Here is a 15,115-nt window from a genome sequence, read left to right as displayed (position 1 = left end):
AGCCCACCTGCCTTCTCCTTCTGTCCTTCATTTAACAATCGTTCGAGGCTCAGCTGCCCCCACTGTGTACTGGACAGGTGTCCTGGTGAAGCGAACCAGGACCGAAAACAGCGGAGGAGGCAATGAAGGGAGAGCCTTCCCCTCCCCAGAGACAAGCGCTATCAGCAATTTCTTGTGTGTTTTTTCAGAAATGTCTACACATACGTCAGCATTAACTTCTGCAGTTCTGGTCTTGGTTTAATTTTTACATATCGTGGGGTCTCAGACAACTTTGTCAGTACCTGCCCACCTCTTTCATCCTTCATCGCGACGTCTTGTTCTGTCGTGTGGGCATCCCAGACCCCTGTTGATGACTGCCTAGTTTTCAGTGTGGAAGCACTAGGCCAGCCCCACTGTCCTGTGCTCTGTGTGCACCTGTGTGGGCGCCCGGGGTCAGTGCTGATGGACACACCCACTGGCCTCGAGGGCTGTGCCGCTTACATCCCCCAGCCTCTGAGCACCTGCTCCCAGGCCACCCAGCCGACGGTGGGTCATCATCAGACTGATAGGAAAGGGGTGGCTTGTCATTTTAACGTGCTCCTTTTAAATTCTGAGTCTAGGGAATACCTTTTCATGTGGCATTTGGGTGCGTGTGTTTCTTCTCTACGCTGCCTGTGTGTTGCCTGTTTTTCTACTGTGATATTTCTTGTCTTACTGCTGATTTGTAAGATTCTCTTTGGTTTTCAAGAAAATTAGCCTTGTTTTCATTGGTCTTGCAGATTACTTTGTTGTCTTGTGGATTTGTTTATGGTATTATTTATATAGAGTGAAGCTTAAAAGTTTTGCTAAATTTATTCAGTACATAGTCACGCATAATTTTTACTTATATGCATAGCTATAAATTTTAAATCATGAAGTTGTTTGTAAATGTGTATAAAGTTAAAAAGAAAGACACTTAATTGCAAATGCTTTCTGGCTAGGCATGTTCGAATCCACACTGGAGAAAAGCCATATAAATGCGATGAATGTGGGAAGAGTTTCACTGTTAAATCTACCCTAGACTGCCATGTGAAGACTCACACAGGTAAGAACAAACACCTGCACTGTTGGTAGATGCCTTCCGACAGCACTTTATACTTGTTCCTATGTATTTTGCACACACACTTTCAAGATGATAGGAAGCTTAAAAATCAGGAGCCACGAAGAAATGAATATAGAAGATTTGTGATTCCCAACATGGAGAAAGTGATCTCTGACACCAAAGGAAAGGATCTAGGTCTCAGATGTGGCGTTATAAGTTGTCTCACTCAGAGTTAAATACCTGTGTTAGAAAGATTAACTCTTAGTCTCATTCAGGCCAGAGATTCAGTTTGTTGAAATTTTGTGAAAACTGGGGATTTCACAAATCTGATTACACTTACCGGGTAGCAATTCTGTTTCTGTGGGGGGAAAATCTGATAAAGGAAAACAATTAACGTCCAAATTTCATGGCCATTTTCTTCATCTAATGTGAGGAACTGAAGGTTAATCATCCTAAGTAAAACGTACTCAACCTTTGCTTCTTGATTCTGCACGGTGCGCCCTCGTGGGTGAGAAGGCGGGCCCTGGGCCTCTGCCCGGTTGGAGTCTGTCCTCACTTGTGAGCCACTTCTCTGACCCGCCCATCCCTCGTGTGGAAAATGGGGCTAACACGAGTACCCCCCCCACCCCACTCCCCCCGCTGGGAGTTTAAATCGCCTAGAAAAGTAAAAGTAGCACCTGGTAAACACGGAGTAAATGTTAGCGTTGTTAGGACGTGTAGGATTATGATTATCAAACCAATTTACACTCTGAAGTTTTGGCCGTAAGCAGAATTGACCAAGGGAGTACAAGTGGAATTTCACACATAGGCGTAAAGCCCTGTGATTCTTTTCTGATGGGTTCGTGTGTGGAATTCAGTAAACAGATACACGAAGTCCTTCAGCTGCCTATTCTATGGACAGTTCTTCTGTTGTTTCCTTAGGATCTGTGCTTGACCCTCCCCTGCAGCCCTGGGCGCTGCCGAGGGTCGGGAGGGACCCGCTTAGCAGCTTTGCGTCCCGGTCTTGCGTGGTAGCTCACGTGGCAGGTGCCGGCGACACTCAGGACGCCTCCTGCGCACCAAGCCTCCGTGTCGGCTCCCGGGTGTCAGGACTAGGAAGAAAGTCTCTGGGAAGACACCTTCCAGGGCTCCCTCTCAGGTGACTTCTGAGGCCCCGAGCAGTGTGAGGGGAGCAGGCGCCGCCAGTCCCAGGGCGAGTCGCCGAGCCCAGCCCTGGGCACAGTCCGTGTTGGTTTCCGGGAGCAGGAGAGGGAGACAGGGATGGGCGGGCTCTCTCCTTGCAGAGGCTCCAGGGCAGGGTAGGGGTTCTGACGCCGCGCCCAGTCCTGCCTGCCTGGCCTTCTTCCCCACGCGGCCCGTGTGTGTTAGAGGACTTGGCGCCCCAGGAGCTGGGCACGTGCGCCCGGAGCGCAGTCTGCCAGGCGGCGTCCACCTGTGCCGGCGGCTCGGGCTCCCCTTTGTCAGAGGAGAAGACCTGTGAGGCGTGAGCTCACGCTTCGTAAAATCAGGGAGGGAGCGGAGCCCGAGATGCAGGGCGGGCCCCCGCTTCCGGCAGGGCTCGCCGTGCCTCTGTGTCGTGGAAAGACTGAATTCGGATCCTCGACAGTGAACTTCGCTTACTTTTAAGTTTTCCAGCCACCGGCCCTCCGGAGCGAGGGGCCCCGGGGAGCGCGGGGGTCGGTGGACGCAGCGCGGTGGCAGCCAGGCCGATGGCCGACGGGGGCGAGCGCTCGGCCGGCCCGCTGACGCTCGGCTCCTTCTCCCAGGTCAGAAGCTCTTCAGCTGCCACGTCTGCAGCAACGCCTTCTCCACCAAGGGGAGCCTGAAGGTCCACATGCGTCTGCACACAGGAGCAAAGCCGTTCAAGTGTCCCCACTGTGAGCTGCGTTTCCGCACGTCTGGGCGGAGGAAGACTCACATGCAGTTTCACTACAAACCGGACCCCAAGAAAGCCAGGAAGCCCGGGCCCCGGGGGCCGCCGGAAGGGCCGCAGCCCGTGAGCGCGCCCCCTCCGCCCTCCTCCGACCCCAGCGTGTTCATCATGAACAGCCCCGTGCTGGCGGGGCAGCTGGACCAGAGTCTGCTGCAGCAGGGCCTGCTGGGCCAGGCCGTCCTTCCCGCCTCCGTGTCCGGTGAGTAGGGCTGACAGGCACCAGGGCTGTCGACGCCGGGATTGGGGGTGGGGGCGGGGGCGGCGCGACCTTCAGCCTCAGGACACTGCTCTTCCTGAGGGTTTCCCGCGGGGCCGCGGGAGGTTGAAGTCCTGACTTCCAGACGCAGCTGCCTTTCCGTTTCCCATTCTTTCTAACATCACTTCTGCATTTCACGCTTCAGCTCTTTGTTTAGTTTGATGGGCTTAAACCTGTTTCCTTTTTAGTATTCTCACAAACTTAATAGCGAGACGTAATTTATAGCTACCCGTGAACCTTGTTTTTCATATACGAGAGTTATCCAATTGCTCTTGGGTCACACAGTATTTGAAAAGCATTAAATTTTAGTCAGTTGGGTTTTTTGTGCACTCACAAATAACGTAGCAACTGTTAATAGCTACTGGACATCTTAAGTGGCTTTCTTTCAGTTTCGTGACCCATGGCGCAATTAAAGCATAATAAGACAAAATAATAGCGTTGTTTTAAATCTTGGGCTACTCAGTGTGATCTCTTTGAGCCTAGTTTCCTGATGTGTTTAAAATGGATAATATTATTTTCTATTTCACAAGGTTTGTTTTGTGACGATTAAATTAGATATGTACGTGCCTGTGTAAAGTAAATATTAGTATTTGTCAGCTAGGTCATGTCGATATGTATTTAGAACTTCTGTATTTAGAAACCCAGTGCGTTTTTCCTGTTTGAGAAAAGTGTCTGGTACGCAGTCATTCCTGTTCTTCCTCTGCAGCTGGTGGCGACTGGACAGTGTCTTTGACAGATGGAAGCCTGGCCACCCTTGAGGGCATACAGTTACAGCTGGCTGCTAACTTGGTTGCACCCAGCGTTCAAATCTCTGGGATCGACGCTTCCAGCATTAATAATATCACACTACAGGTGCGACGCCCGCCAGGCTTTTCTGTGCTTTCAGGTGGTGTGAGTCACACTCAGCGTGACATTTCCATCACAACAATCTCTGTGCTTTCAGATTGACCCAAGCGTCCTACAGCAGACGCTACAGCAGGGTAACCTGCTTGCTCCGCAGCCGACCTCGGAGCCCGGCCTGGCCCCGCAGCACAGCTCCCTTCAGACACCAGACAGTACGGTCCCGGCCAGTGTGGTCCTCCAGCCCATCTCAGGCCTGTCCTTGCAGCCCACGGTGACGTCTGCCAACCTGACCATAGGCCCGCTTTCGGAGCAGGATTCCGTGCTGACCACCAGCAGCAGTGGTGAGAGCTGCCGCTTCGGTTGAGTGTGACAGCTGGAGTTTTGGCTCGCTGCTGACAGTCACAGATTTGGTTTGGGGACACTGGGATGCTGTTTTTTTCTCTTTATAAAGCTTAACGAATAAATGTCCTAAGAATAAGCTTTTCTGATGATAAGTGATGTTTAGTCAGTATATGCACAGAGATTATTGCATTCATGGAACCGCATAAGGCTTTTTGTTTGTTTGTTTGTTTTTAAATCATTTTAGTTGAAGGAATTAGAGATGACACTGTATTTTGAATCCTTCTCTTTTTAAAGTAACAGTTGCACTAAAATATTTTAATATGAAAAAGGAGGAAATGATTATTTTTTTAAGCCCAGCTTTGTTCTGTTTTATAACGATGACCAGGGACGCAAGACCTCTCTCAGGTGATGACATCACAAGGCCTGGTGTCCACCTCCAGTGGCCCCCACGAGATCACCCTGACCATTAACAACTCCAGCCTGAGCCAGGTGCTGGCGCAGGCTGCTGGGCCCACCGCTGCGTCGTCCTCGGGGTCGCCGCAGGAAATTACCCTGACCATCTCCGGTTAGTCTTAAAATTTTTTAAATCCTTTCACCTGCAGTTTAGGTAACTCTTTTTTGTATCTTTTTCCTGCAAGACTGAGCTTTGCCTAAATCCAGTGCCTCAGAAAGTGTTTGTAATTTATGTGAGAAACTCCAGTTTAGTGAGAATGATATCCTGCAGTTCCCATCTGATACCAGGGATTAAACGTGGTGGTTCCTCATGGCACGTCCAGTTTGAGCCAGTTAGCTTTGTCAAATATATTTTGTTTAGCCAAGAGTAGAAAACCATGGCTTCATAATTCTTACCATGCTCCTTTGAGCTAAAGGAGTTGAATCGGTATAAGTGGTTACACTAGGAGATTACAGATACCTACCCCCCTGACCTTTTCAGAATTCTTCTCAGATTATGTAGAAAATTATGGTAGGACATCGACAACTAGATAAGTGGGTGGAAGACACCCTTTGGCAGCCCAGGCCACCGAGGTTGGTGAGCTGATCCTCCATGTGAGTCACCAGCTAATGTGTTCCCTGGTCCAGGCCTGTGATGCTCACGGTCACTTCTTCCCCTTACAGAGCATTAATTCTCACAGTATGTTCTCATCTGAGTGAGCTTGGAGCATATTTCACAGGTGCGTTTTGCCCACGCCGCTCTTAGCTGTGAGCTCTTCATGTTAACTGAGTGGTTCTGAAATTCAGCGACAGTCTTTCTGACCCTGGCAGTGCACCAGGTCCTATTCTAGTGACTGACAAATAGTAACTCATTTAAGTCTCACAACAACCTTATGAGACTGTTGGTTTTTTAAAAAAAAAAAAAAAAGAAAAGAAAAACATTTTGCTGGGGTCAAAATAACCTCCCTGGAGACACAGTATGGCGGCGGCTGGAACACTGGGCCGACAGCCGTGTGAGCGGTCAGTGTAGTTATTACCTCTGTTGCCTGAGATTTCTGCAAAAACCATGATTGGAAAAGAAAGAGGAGTTATTGAGAAGAAAACCAAAAGCTTTCTTTCTTAAGGGGTGTCTTTATTCCTTTCAATTTATGTGAGAAGTTTGAGGAACTATTCCTGGATGGAGCTTTGCTTCTCGATGACACGCAGTGGTTTTTAGATGCTAACAGGCAGCAGAAATTAACTTTGAATTTTATCTAATTCACTAACTTTCTTCTTTTTTATTTAATATATGTGTATTTATATATATATATACACATATATATTTGAATTTTAATGTTGGAAACATGGAAGAGTTATTTTCAGAAGCTGTTTTGTTGATCGAATTAACTTTTTTTGCATAATGTCAATATTTGAGGGGTTGTGCTAGTCCTATACAAAAAGCACATAACGTGGGATTCTTGTTTACAGTTCGGCAAATGCGTTTTTGTGTTTGTGGCTTGTACTTCTGTTTCTCCCATGTTTTCCTATTATCGGTCATTTAGTTATTTTATTGTTAATTTTTAGTGTATTAGGTGAATATAACTGCAATTAAAAAAAAATAGCTTAAAAGGGTTATCCTAGGAGAAATCTTTGTCAGTTGATGAAATAAGGGTTGCCCAAACTCTGGGCTTAAGATTTCTTATTCCTTTACTTCTCATTATTGTGTGTAATGAGAATTGGCTGTGGGGACTCCTAACTCAACATTTTCTTATCCCATTCTGAGAAGTCTAGAAAAACTTTTAATTTGTGGTCACCTGTGGAAAGCATCTAGCTATGCTATAGAAATTTTCGGTTATTTTGTAGACTGCTCTTTTTTCCATGAATGCACAGAATTATAAATGCTTATGAATGCTAGAATGCAAATATTACCTCAATTAAGGTGTACAGACCTTTAGCAATTCATAAGCTGTTTGGGAAAAAAGTTAGACATTGGGTAAAAGGTGAGGAGAGTCCTCAGTCTCCCCCAGTTATCTTGTACAGTAAAAGTCCTCTTACCTGATGTCTTTAGTCTAGTTATTAATAAAAAGCCACGTCAAGCAGAGAGTCAGAAAAACGATGCCTACACGATTTTGAGCATTTATCCGCAGGTCTTTGAAAATGGGTCTGCTCTGCTGGTAGGAGTTCTGCACGTTTTATTTTGCCCACATTTCCACCCCTGTTGCACAGCCTCATTCCCCAGTTCTGTTTCTCTAGCGTGGCATGAGGGTGTTGGTGATTATGAAGCTGAGTGCAGCATCCTTTTGTCTTTTGGTTTTCATTGAAACAGCTCGGGTTTTTAATTTTCATGTTCCTCTGTTTCCATACTATCTGATTACATTGTACAATTATGCTGTAATGTAAAGGTTACAAGCTAATGAAGCTGACAGAAGCCCATGTCTCTCGGTGGGAGTACAGACATCACGGCGTGTTTGAGCCTGCTGTGCGCGTCCAGAGCGCCGTGGGGCAGTGACCCTCCCGCAGGAGACCTGTAGCGGCCACCGCTGCCGCAAGGGAGGCCTTGGTACCCTCCCTCGTGCCCCTCGATGCTGCAGCTGGGGGTCCACCATGTTTGGAAGTATTTCCAATTCGGTTTAAATTTAATTCAACAAAGTGTGTAGCTCTAAGTGCCTAAATGCTGGGTTAAAGTAGAACTCTTAAGAAGCACTTAAAAACTTTATAGCTTTAAAAGTGTGAACAAATAGTTTCCTTTTGGGAAATGTATTTCTTGGTCTTATTTTCATTTTTTTTCTCTTTAAATAGTATTAAAAATGAAATAGCTTTCACTTTTAAAAGGATGTTATTATATGTTTAACATACTTGCCAGTATGTGAATTAACGTGTTACTTTCAGATATCACAGTATTAATTTCTGTTTAGGTCAAGATCTTATACAGCACAGTTCTAATGGAAGTAGTGAACTGAACGGAAGCATAAGATTATCAGCACCTGCAATCAATAATCAATCTACGGGTGCCACCTTGACCATAAGCAATGATCAACTTCTCTCACAGAGTACAACATTAAACGCTTCAGGTATGCAGCTAATGATCGAGCCACGAGAGGCTTCATAACGTTTCATAGTTATAGGGCTCTGCACCTGGTCAGCAGAGAGAAGTCACCTGTCTTCTCGCGTGACGAGTGTGTCAGCTGCATGTTCTAATACGTTTGATGTGATTCTGTGATGACTAGTGGCTTATGTATAATTCTAGGACACAGAGCTGTCTCGAGTGTTATTAACCTTTTAAGGTTGTTTCCACCTTCTAAAGAACAAAGGTAAATAATCTTATTCAAATATGCAAGGCATTGTGTATGTCTGCAAGTCACAAAGCTGTCCCCGTGTCACCCAGGCTGAAAGTGCCTCTGGCTCGTTACTTTGTGCCCTGTGGTGGGAATGTTTGGGCGCCAGCTGAATGTAGGATGGCAGAATTAAAAGAAGGCATCTTACTAAGGTTTTGAAATATAGGCTTTAATAAAAAATAAAAGTAAAAGAGCTCCAGTAAAATAAGTCACAGCTTCATAAGTAAACATTAACAGTTGAGCATGACATATCTGTTTTCCTTACCTTGTAGAGATTTCATTACTTTCTTAGCCCTCTTTATTTTCCAACTCTGTATATCATTTTTTGAGAAAAAGAATTTAATCTTTAGATATGTTTGTACCCCCAGCTAGACTTTTTTTCGTGCTTAATTGAAATACTTTCTTATCCAGTAATTCTTCTATTCACAAAAGATTGTGGTGCATACTATATGGTAAGAAGTATACTAAATCTGGGTGTGTCATGTTGAACAAGGCAACTACGGTCCCCTTGCATTTTGGATCCTAGAAACGAATAGAGCAGACGTTTATTGAAGAGCCCGTAAGTCAGTGAAGAATTACGGCAGTAGCGATACATAAAGGGGAGAAGGGCGTCCAGGGCGCACGTCTGCGGGGTTGGGGGCTGACCCGGTGGGGGCGGCCTCCTGAGGCGGGAGCTTTGGCCGTGGGGGGGTGTTTCTCCCACGCGAGCGTGGGCCCGATGGAGCTGCCAGTGCTGCAGCGTGGGGACTTGCTGAACTGGAGCAGGCGCGGAGCTGAGGCAGCGGCACACAGTCAGGTTCTGCTCAGGGCCCTGAGGGACTTCCTGTCCACCCCCTCCTCTGCTGAAGGGTACGCTGACGCCCGGGTGGCCAAGAGCCTTGCTGGAATCTCTTGCTGGCGGATCTGGGCAGATCCACAATCTGGACTTCTGGCTGATGGTCGTTTCCACTGTACCACTGCTCTCCGTGTTTTCCTGTCTCTACTTTGGTCTTAACTCTGTCCCTCGTGCGTCGGTTTGCTTGTTTAATTTTGGGGCTCTAAGAAAATTGTATCCCAGAACTGAATTCTTTTACTTATTTATTTGAAATGAGAGTCTTTTTGTTTTGTTTGCAATTAAGGGGAACTTTGTTTTATATTCTAATTGGCTGTGAAAGCTAGTACTTTCAGGTTATAATTTAGCCTGTAATAGGTAAGACATCTACAGTATATCAGGTACTACTCAAGTTACATAGCAAACTTGTTTCTGCAGCTGTTTCCTGAAAGTCTTAGTTTGTATCTTTTTGTAAAGGACTAGACACTGCGTTCTTTCTTATCACCTCTAGGGTTCTGATCACCTCTGCCACCCTGCGTGGTGCGCGGTGCGTGGTGCGTGTTGCGACATGAAGATGTGTCTCTTGTGTTTGGCCCGAATGAGTGGTGTCACGCTCTGGTGGGGATCTCTGTCCTCGAATGTTGAGAGGTCAGGCTCTCCCCGCCTCCTGCTTCCCTGAGGAGTAAACTGGCTGTAGGTGGTGGAATCTTATGTCTCCTTGGAAGCCCTGCTTCATGTCTGTAGTGAGTCCTGGGCAAATTGATGGAAAGACAAGGAGAGTTTTAGGTGTTTCCCTTTAAATGGAGGGGTGTTTTGCACTACTTGGTGACCCTGGACGTTCGCTGGTACAGCAGATTACTTAAAGTTGATGATGTTCTGATCAGAATGGAGAAGGGGATGGAGGGAGAGCCCAGGAACGCAGAGGGCTCTGTTCTGGCCACCTGCATTTCGTAAAACCTCTGTCTTCTGTGAGTCAGACATTAGGTGTTCCACCTTGTACATCTGCCTCCACAGATACAGAGTGATGGTCTCACAGGCAGGGGAAGAGCGGTCAGTTGTGTACAGGGCTCCTGTATGCCATGCACTGATGTTTCTTTAAAAACAACACGCATGCCCCTTTCTTCTGATATAATTTTTTTTTCTCTTTAGCCTTACTGTTGTAGAGCCAGCTGAGAACTTTTCTCTTCTTTTCTTTTTTGATGCCACTTTAGCTTAATTTGGTACCTTATTAAAAAAATTTTTTTTCAGGAGTTTGATGATATTAGAAAATAAAAGATGTGCTCATAATTAAAGAACATGTGTTTAATAATGTAGTATCAGTTATTATAAATACAGGATTAATTTTATATAAGCAACTCAGTTGTATTACAATCTCAGACACCTTTGGGGTCTTTGAATAACCCTGAATATAGGAAACCGTTCTTCATACACTGAACCACTCGGTCCTTGACTCTAGGCAGATGTTTTTAGAGAGGTTTGCGTATTCCACTAGTGCTAGTTATAATTAAGTAGCTGATTTCATCTATATCCTATTGTCAAGAGATTGCATCTTAATGGGCAACATTTATCTTAGAATCAGTCAGCCCCAGGCTGAGCTTCAGGCCACACCAATAAGAACTGAAATTGAAATGACTTTGAGATTGAACATGCCTCTTCTAAGATGAGCACCAAAATACAAACTTTCAGTGTCACCCGGTAAAAGCCATGTTGCAGGCCCTTGATCAGAGAGCATGGTGACTGTGCACGTGGTTGTCGTCGTTAACTCTCTGTGTGAGCAGGATGTGGGGGGCTGCAGCTTCTAGGGCAGCTTTTGCGCTCTTTGCGCCTTAGTTGGAGGTAGGCTACCATTTAGGGATTTACAAATAAATCGATGTGCCCCGATGAGTCAGAATTTCACATCCAGAACGAAAGCATGTGCTTTTGTTCAGGTGTGTGATATGGGTTTGAAGGCCATTTCCAGATCCGATCCAGGTAACACCCATGACAAAGGGCTTTCCTAGAAAATGGGCAAGTATGCTGTAAGTACCCTTTCAGAGGCAGAAAGTTATTATTAGTAGAGGCTTGAAATTTAGCACACCTTTTTAAGGAATTTAACATTGTCTTTTTGTTCTTACCTGAGTCCCTCTGTTTTTTTGATTTTGGAATACTTTATTTATTTATTTATTTATTTATTTTTAAACATCTTTATTGGAGTATAATTGCTTTACAATGGTGTGTTAGTTTATGCTGTATAACAGAGTGAGTCAGCTATACATATACATATATCCCCATACCTCCTCCCTCTTGCGTCTCCCTCCCACCCTCCCTATCCCACCCCTCTAGGTGGTCACAAAGCACCAAGCTGATCTCCATGTGCTATGCGGCTGCTTCCCACTAGCTATCTGTTTTACATTTGGTAGTGTGTATATGTCCATGCCACTCTCTCACTTCGTCCCAGCTTACCCTTCCCTCCTCCCCGTGTCCTCAGGTCCATTCTCTACATCTGCATCTTTATTCCTGTCCTGCCCCTAGGTTCTTCAGAACCTTTTTTTTTTTTTTTTAAGATTCCATATATATGTATTAGCATATGGTATTTTTTCTCTTTCTGACTTACTTCACTCTCTGTGACAGACAGAGGTCTATCTGTGGATGTCTGGGTCCATCCACCTCACTACAAATAACTCAATTTCGTTTCTTTTTATGGCTGAGTAATATTCCATTATATATATGTGCCACATCTTCTTTATCCATTCATCTGTTGATGGACACTTAGGTTGCTTCCATGTCCTGGCTGTTGTAAATAGAGCTGCAGTGAACATTGTGGTACATGACTTTTTTTGAATTATGGTTTTCTCAGGGTATATGCCCAGTAGTGGGATTGCTGGGTCATATGGTAGTTCTATTTTTATTTTTTTAAGGAACCTCCATACTGTTTGTAGATTTTTTCATGATGGCCATTCTGACTGGTGTGAGGTGATACCTCATTATAGTTTTGATTTGCATTTCTCTAATGATTAGTGATGTTGAGCATTCTTTCATGTGTTTGTTAGCTGTCTGTGTATCTTTGAAGAAATGTCTATTTAGGTCTTCTGCCCATTTTTTGGATTGGGTTGTTTGTTTTTTTGATATTGAGCTGCATGAGCTGCTTGTAAATTTTGGAGATTAGTCCTTTGTCAGTTGCTTCATTTGCAAATATTTTCTCCCATTCTGAGGGTTGTCTTTTCGTCTTGTTTATGGTTTCCTTTGCTGTGCAAAAGCTTTGAAGTTTCATTAGGTCCCATTTGTTTATTTTTGTTTTTATTTCCATTTCTCTAGGAGGTGGGTCAATAAGGATCTTGCTGTGATTTATGTCATAGAGTGTTCTGCCTAGGTTTTCCTCTAAGAGTTTTATAGTGTCTGGCCTTACATTTGGGTCTTTAATCCATTTTGAGTTTATTTTTGTGTATGGTGTTAAGGAGTGTTCTAATTTCACTCTTTTACATGTAGCTGTCCAGTTTTCCCAGCACCACTTATTGAAGAGGCTGTCTTTTCTCCATTGTGTATTCTTGCCTCCTTTATCAAAGGTAAAGTGACCATATGTGCGTGGGTTTATCTCTGGGCTTCCTATCCTGTTCCACTGATCTGTATTTCTGTTTTTGTGCCAGTGCCATACTGTCTTGATTACTGTAGCTTTGTAGTATATTCTGAAGTCAGGGAGTCTGATTCCTCCAGCTCCGTTTTTCTTTCTCAAGATAGCTTTGGCTCTTCGGGGTCTTTTGTGTTTCCATACAAATTGTGCAGTTTTTTGTTCTAGTTCTGTGAAAAATTCCATCGGTAGTTTGATAGGGATTGCACTGAATCTGTAGATTGCTTTGGGTAGTATAGTCATTTTCACAATGTTGATTCTTCCCATCCAAGAACATGGTATATCTCTCCATCTGTTTGTATCATCTTTAATTTCTTTTATCAGTGTCTTATAGTTTTCTGCATACAGGTCTTTTGTCTCCTTGGGTAGGTTTATTCCTAGGTGTTTTATTCTTTTTGTGGCAGTGGTAAATGGGAGTGTTTCCTTAATTTCTCTTTCAGATTTTTCATCATTGGTGTATAGGAATGCAAGAGATTTCTGTGCATTAATTTTGTATCCTGCTACTTTCCCAAATTCATTGATTAGCTCTAGTAGTTTTCTGGTAGCATCTTTAGGATTCTCTGTGTATAGTATCATGTCATCTGCAAACAGTGACAGCTTTACTTCTTCTTTTCCGATTTGGATTCCTTTTATTTCTTTTTCATCTCTGATGGCTGTGGCTAAAACTTCCAAAACGATGTTGAATAATAGTGGTGAGGGTGGGCAACCTTGTCTTGTTCCTGATCTCAGTGGAGATGGTTTCAGTTTTTCACCATTAAGAATGATGTTGGCTGTGGGTTTGTCATATACGGCCTTTATTATGTTGAGGTAAGTTCCCTCTATGCCTACTTTCTGGAGAGGTTTTATCATAAATGGGTGTTGAATTTTGTCGAAAGTTTTTTCTGCATCTATTGAGATGATCATATGGTTTTTCTCCTTCAATTTGTTAATATGGTGTATCACATTGATTGATTTGCGTATATTGAAGAATCCTTGCATTGCTGGGATAAACCCCACTTGATCATGGTGTATGATCCTTTTAGTGTGCTGTTGGATTCTGTTTGCTAGTATTTTATGGAGTATTTTTGCATCTATGTTCATCAGTGATATTGGCCTGTAGTTTTCTTTCTTTGTGACATCTTTGTCTGGTTTTGGTATCAGGGTGATGGTGGCCTCATAGAATGAGTTTGGGAGTGTTCCTCCCTCTGCTATATTTTGGAAGAGTTTGAGAAGGATAGGTGTTAATTCTTCTCTAAATGTTTGGTAGAATTCACCTGTGAAGCCATCTGGTCCTGGGCTTTTGTTTGCTGGAAGATTTTTAATCACAGTCTCAATTTCAATGCTTGTGATTGGTCTGTTTATATTTTCTATTTCTTCCTGGTTCAGTCTCGGAAGGTTGTGCTTTTCTAAGAATGTGTGCATTTCTTCCAGGTTGTCCATTTTATTGGCATAGAGTTGCTTGTAGTAATCTCTCATGATCCTTTGTTTTTCTGCAGTGTCAGTTGTTACTTCTCCTTTTTCTTTTCTAATTCTGTTGATTTGAGTCTTCTCCCTTTTTTTCTTGATGAGTCTGGCTAATGGTTTATCAATTTTGTTTATCTTCTCAAAGAATCAGCTTTTAGTTTTATTGATCTTTGCTATTGTTTCCTTGATTTCTTTTTCATTTATTTCTGATCTAATCTTTATGATTTCTTTCCTTCTGCTAACTTTGGGGTATTTTTGTTCTTCTTTCTCTAATTGCTTTAGGTGTAAGGTTAGGTTGTTTGTTTGAGATGTTTCTTGTTTCTTGAGGTAGGATTGTATTGCTACAGACTTCCCTCTTGGAACTGCTTTTGCTGCATCCCATAGGTTTTGGGTCGCCGTGTTTTCATTGTCATCTGAGTCCCTTTTTAAGATAATTTTGATGAATAAATTGAGTTCTGCTTTCAGTGAGAGAAAAGATCAATTTTTTGTTTGCTAGTTCTTTGTGAGGTTATTTTGGCCTCCATTTCTCCTAGATTTAAGTACAATCAATTACTTATTTCCCAACAGCTCAGAAATGTTAACGGTCCCCGCCTGTGGATGCACTTTAAAATCAGACGCTCTTCCCACTCTGCCTGGGGGTGAGGCCAGTCAGGGCATGTTTCCCGTTCCCGACTCCCTGCCTCCTCTCACCACTTTTTTGTTAATCTCAAGAAAAAAATGATCTCGCACCTTGTCAACTTGTTATGAAACCCTCCAAAATTATCATTAAGTTTTCTTAGAGGCTATGAAAACTTATCCCAACAAAGACTGAAAACAGAGTGGGTTTGATGAAAGTACAGAACTTGTTAATCCTTTCAAGGTTCCTCTTTTTGAGTTAGAGTCATGAAGTGAAGTAGGGCTTAGATGGCTGTGATGTGTCCTAGGGGAATAGAAGAAATAAGAAAAAATAAGTGGGAACTAAAAGTAAGAGTCTACAGTCTTTACTTCAGTATTGAATCTTAATTTTCCTGTTAAGAGTATTTAATTTGAATTTTAAATTATGGTTTCTAGAGCTTTAAGCAAATACTTTCATATGGC

General features: G+C 43.7%; 1 protein-coding gene across 18 annotated transcripts in view; it reads left to right on the top strand.

Moving 5' to 3' along the window:
• ZNF236 (zinc finger protein 236) overlaps positions 1-15,115 on the top strand; it is a 98,735-nt gene that overhangs the window by 68,010 nt on the left and 15,610 nt on the right. For all 18 annotated transcript variants that reach the window (XR_014251907.1, XM_082417739.1, XM_082417735.1 and 15 more), the window contains 6 exons: positions 960-1,063; positions 2,827-3,192; positions 3,956-4,101; positions 4,193-4,433; positions 4,820-4,999; positions 7,761-7,916. Coding sequence is in view for 17 of the 18 variants with exons in the window: in XM_082417739.1 (XP_082273865.1) it covers positions 960-1,063; positions 2,827-3,192; positions 3,956-4,101; positions 4,193-4,433; positions 4,820-4,999; positions 7,761-7,916 (1,193 nt within the window). In the remaining variant the exon portion in view is untranslated. The remainder of the gene's footprint in view (positions 1-959; positions 1,064-2,826; positions 3,193-3,955; positions 4,102-4,192; positions 4,434-4,819; positions 5,000-7,760; positions 7,917-15,115) is intronic.

The sequence above is a fragment of the Balaenoptera physalus genome (assembly GCF_965194825.1).
Source record: "Balaenoptera physalus genome assembly, chromosome: 12".
NCBI classification, from domain to species: Eukaryota; Metazoa; Chordata; class Mammalia; order Artiodactyla; family Balaenopteridae; genus Balaenoptera; species Balaenoptera physalus.
This window is presented reverse-complemented; position numbering and strand designations above follow the sequence as displayed.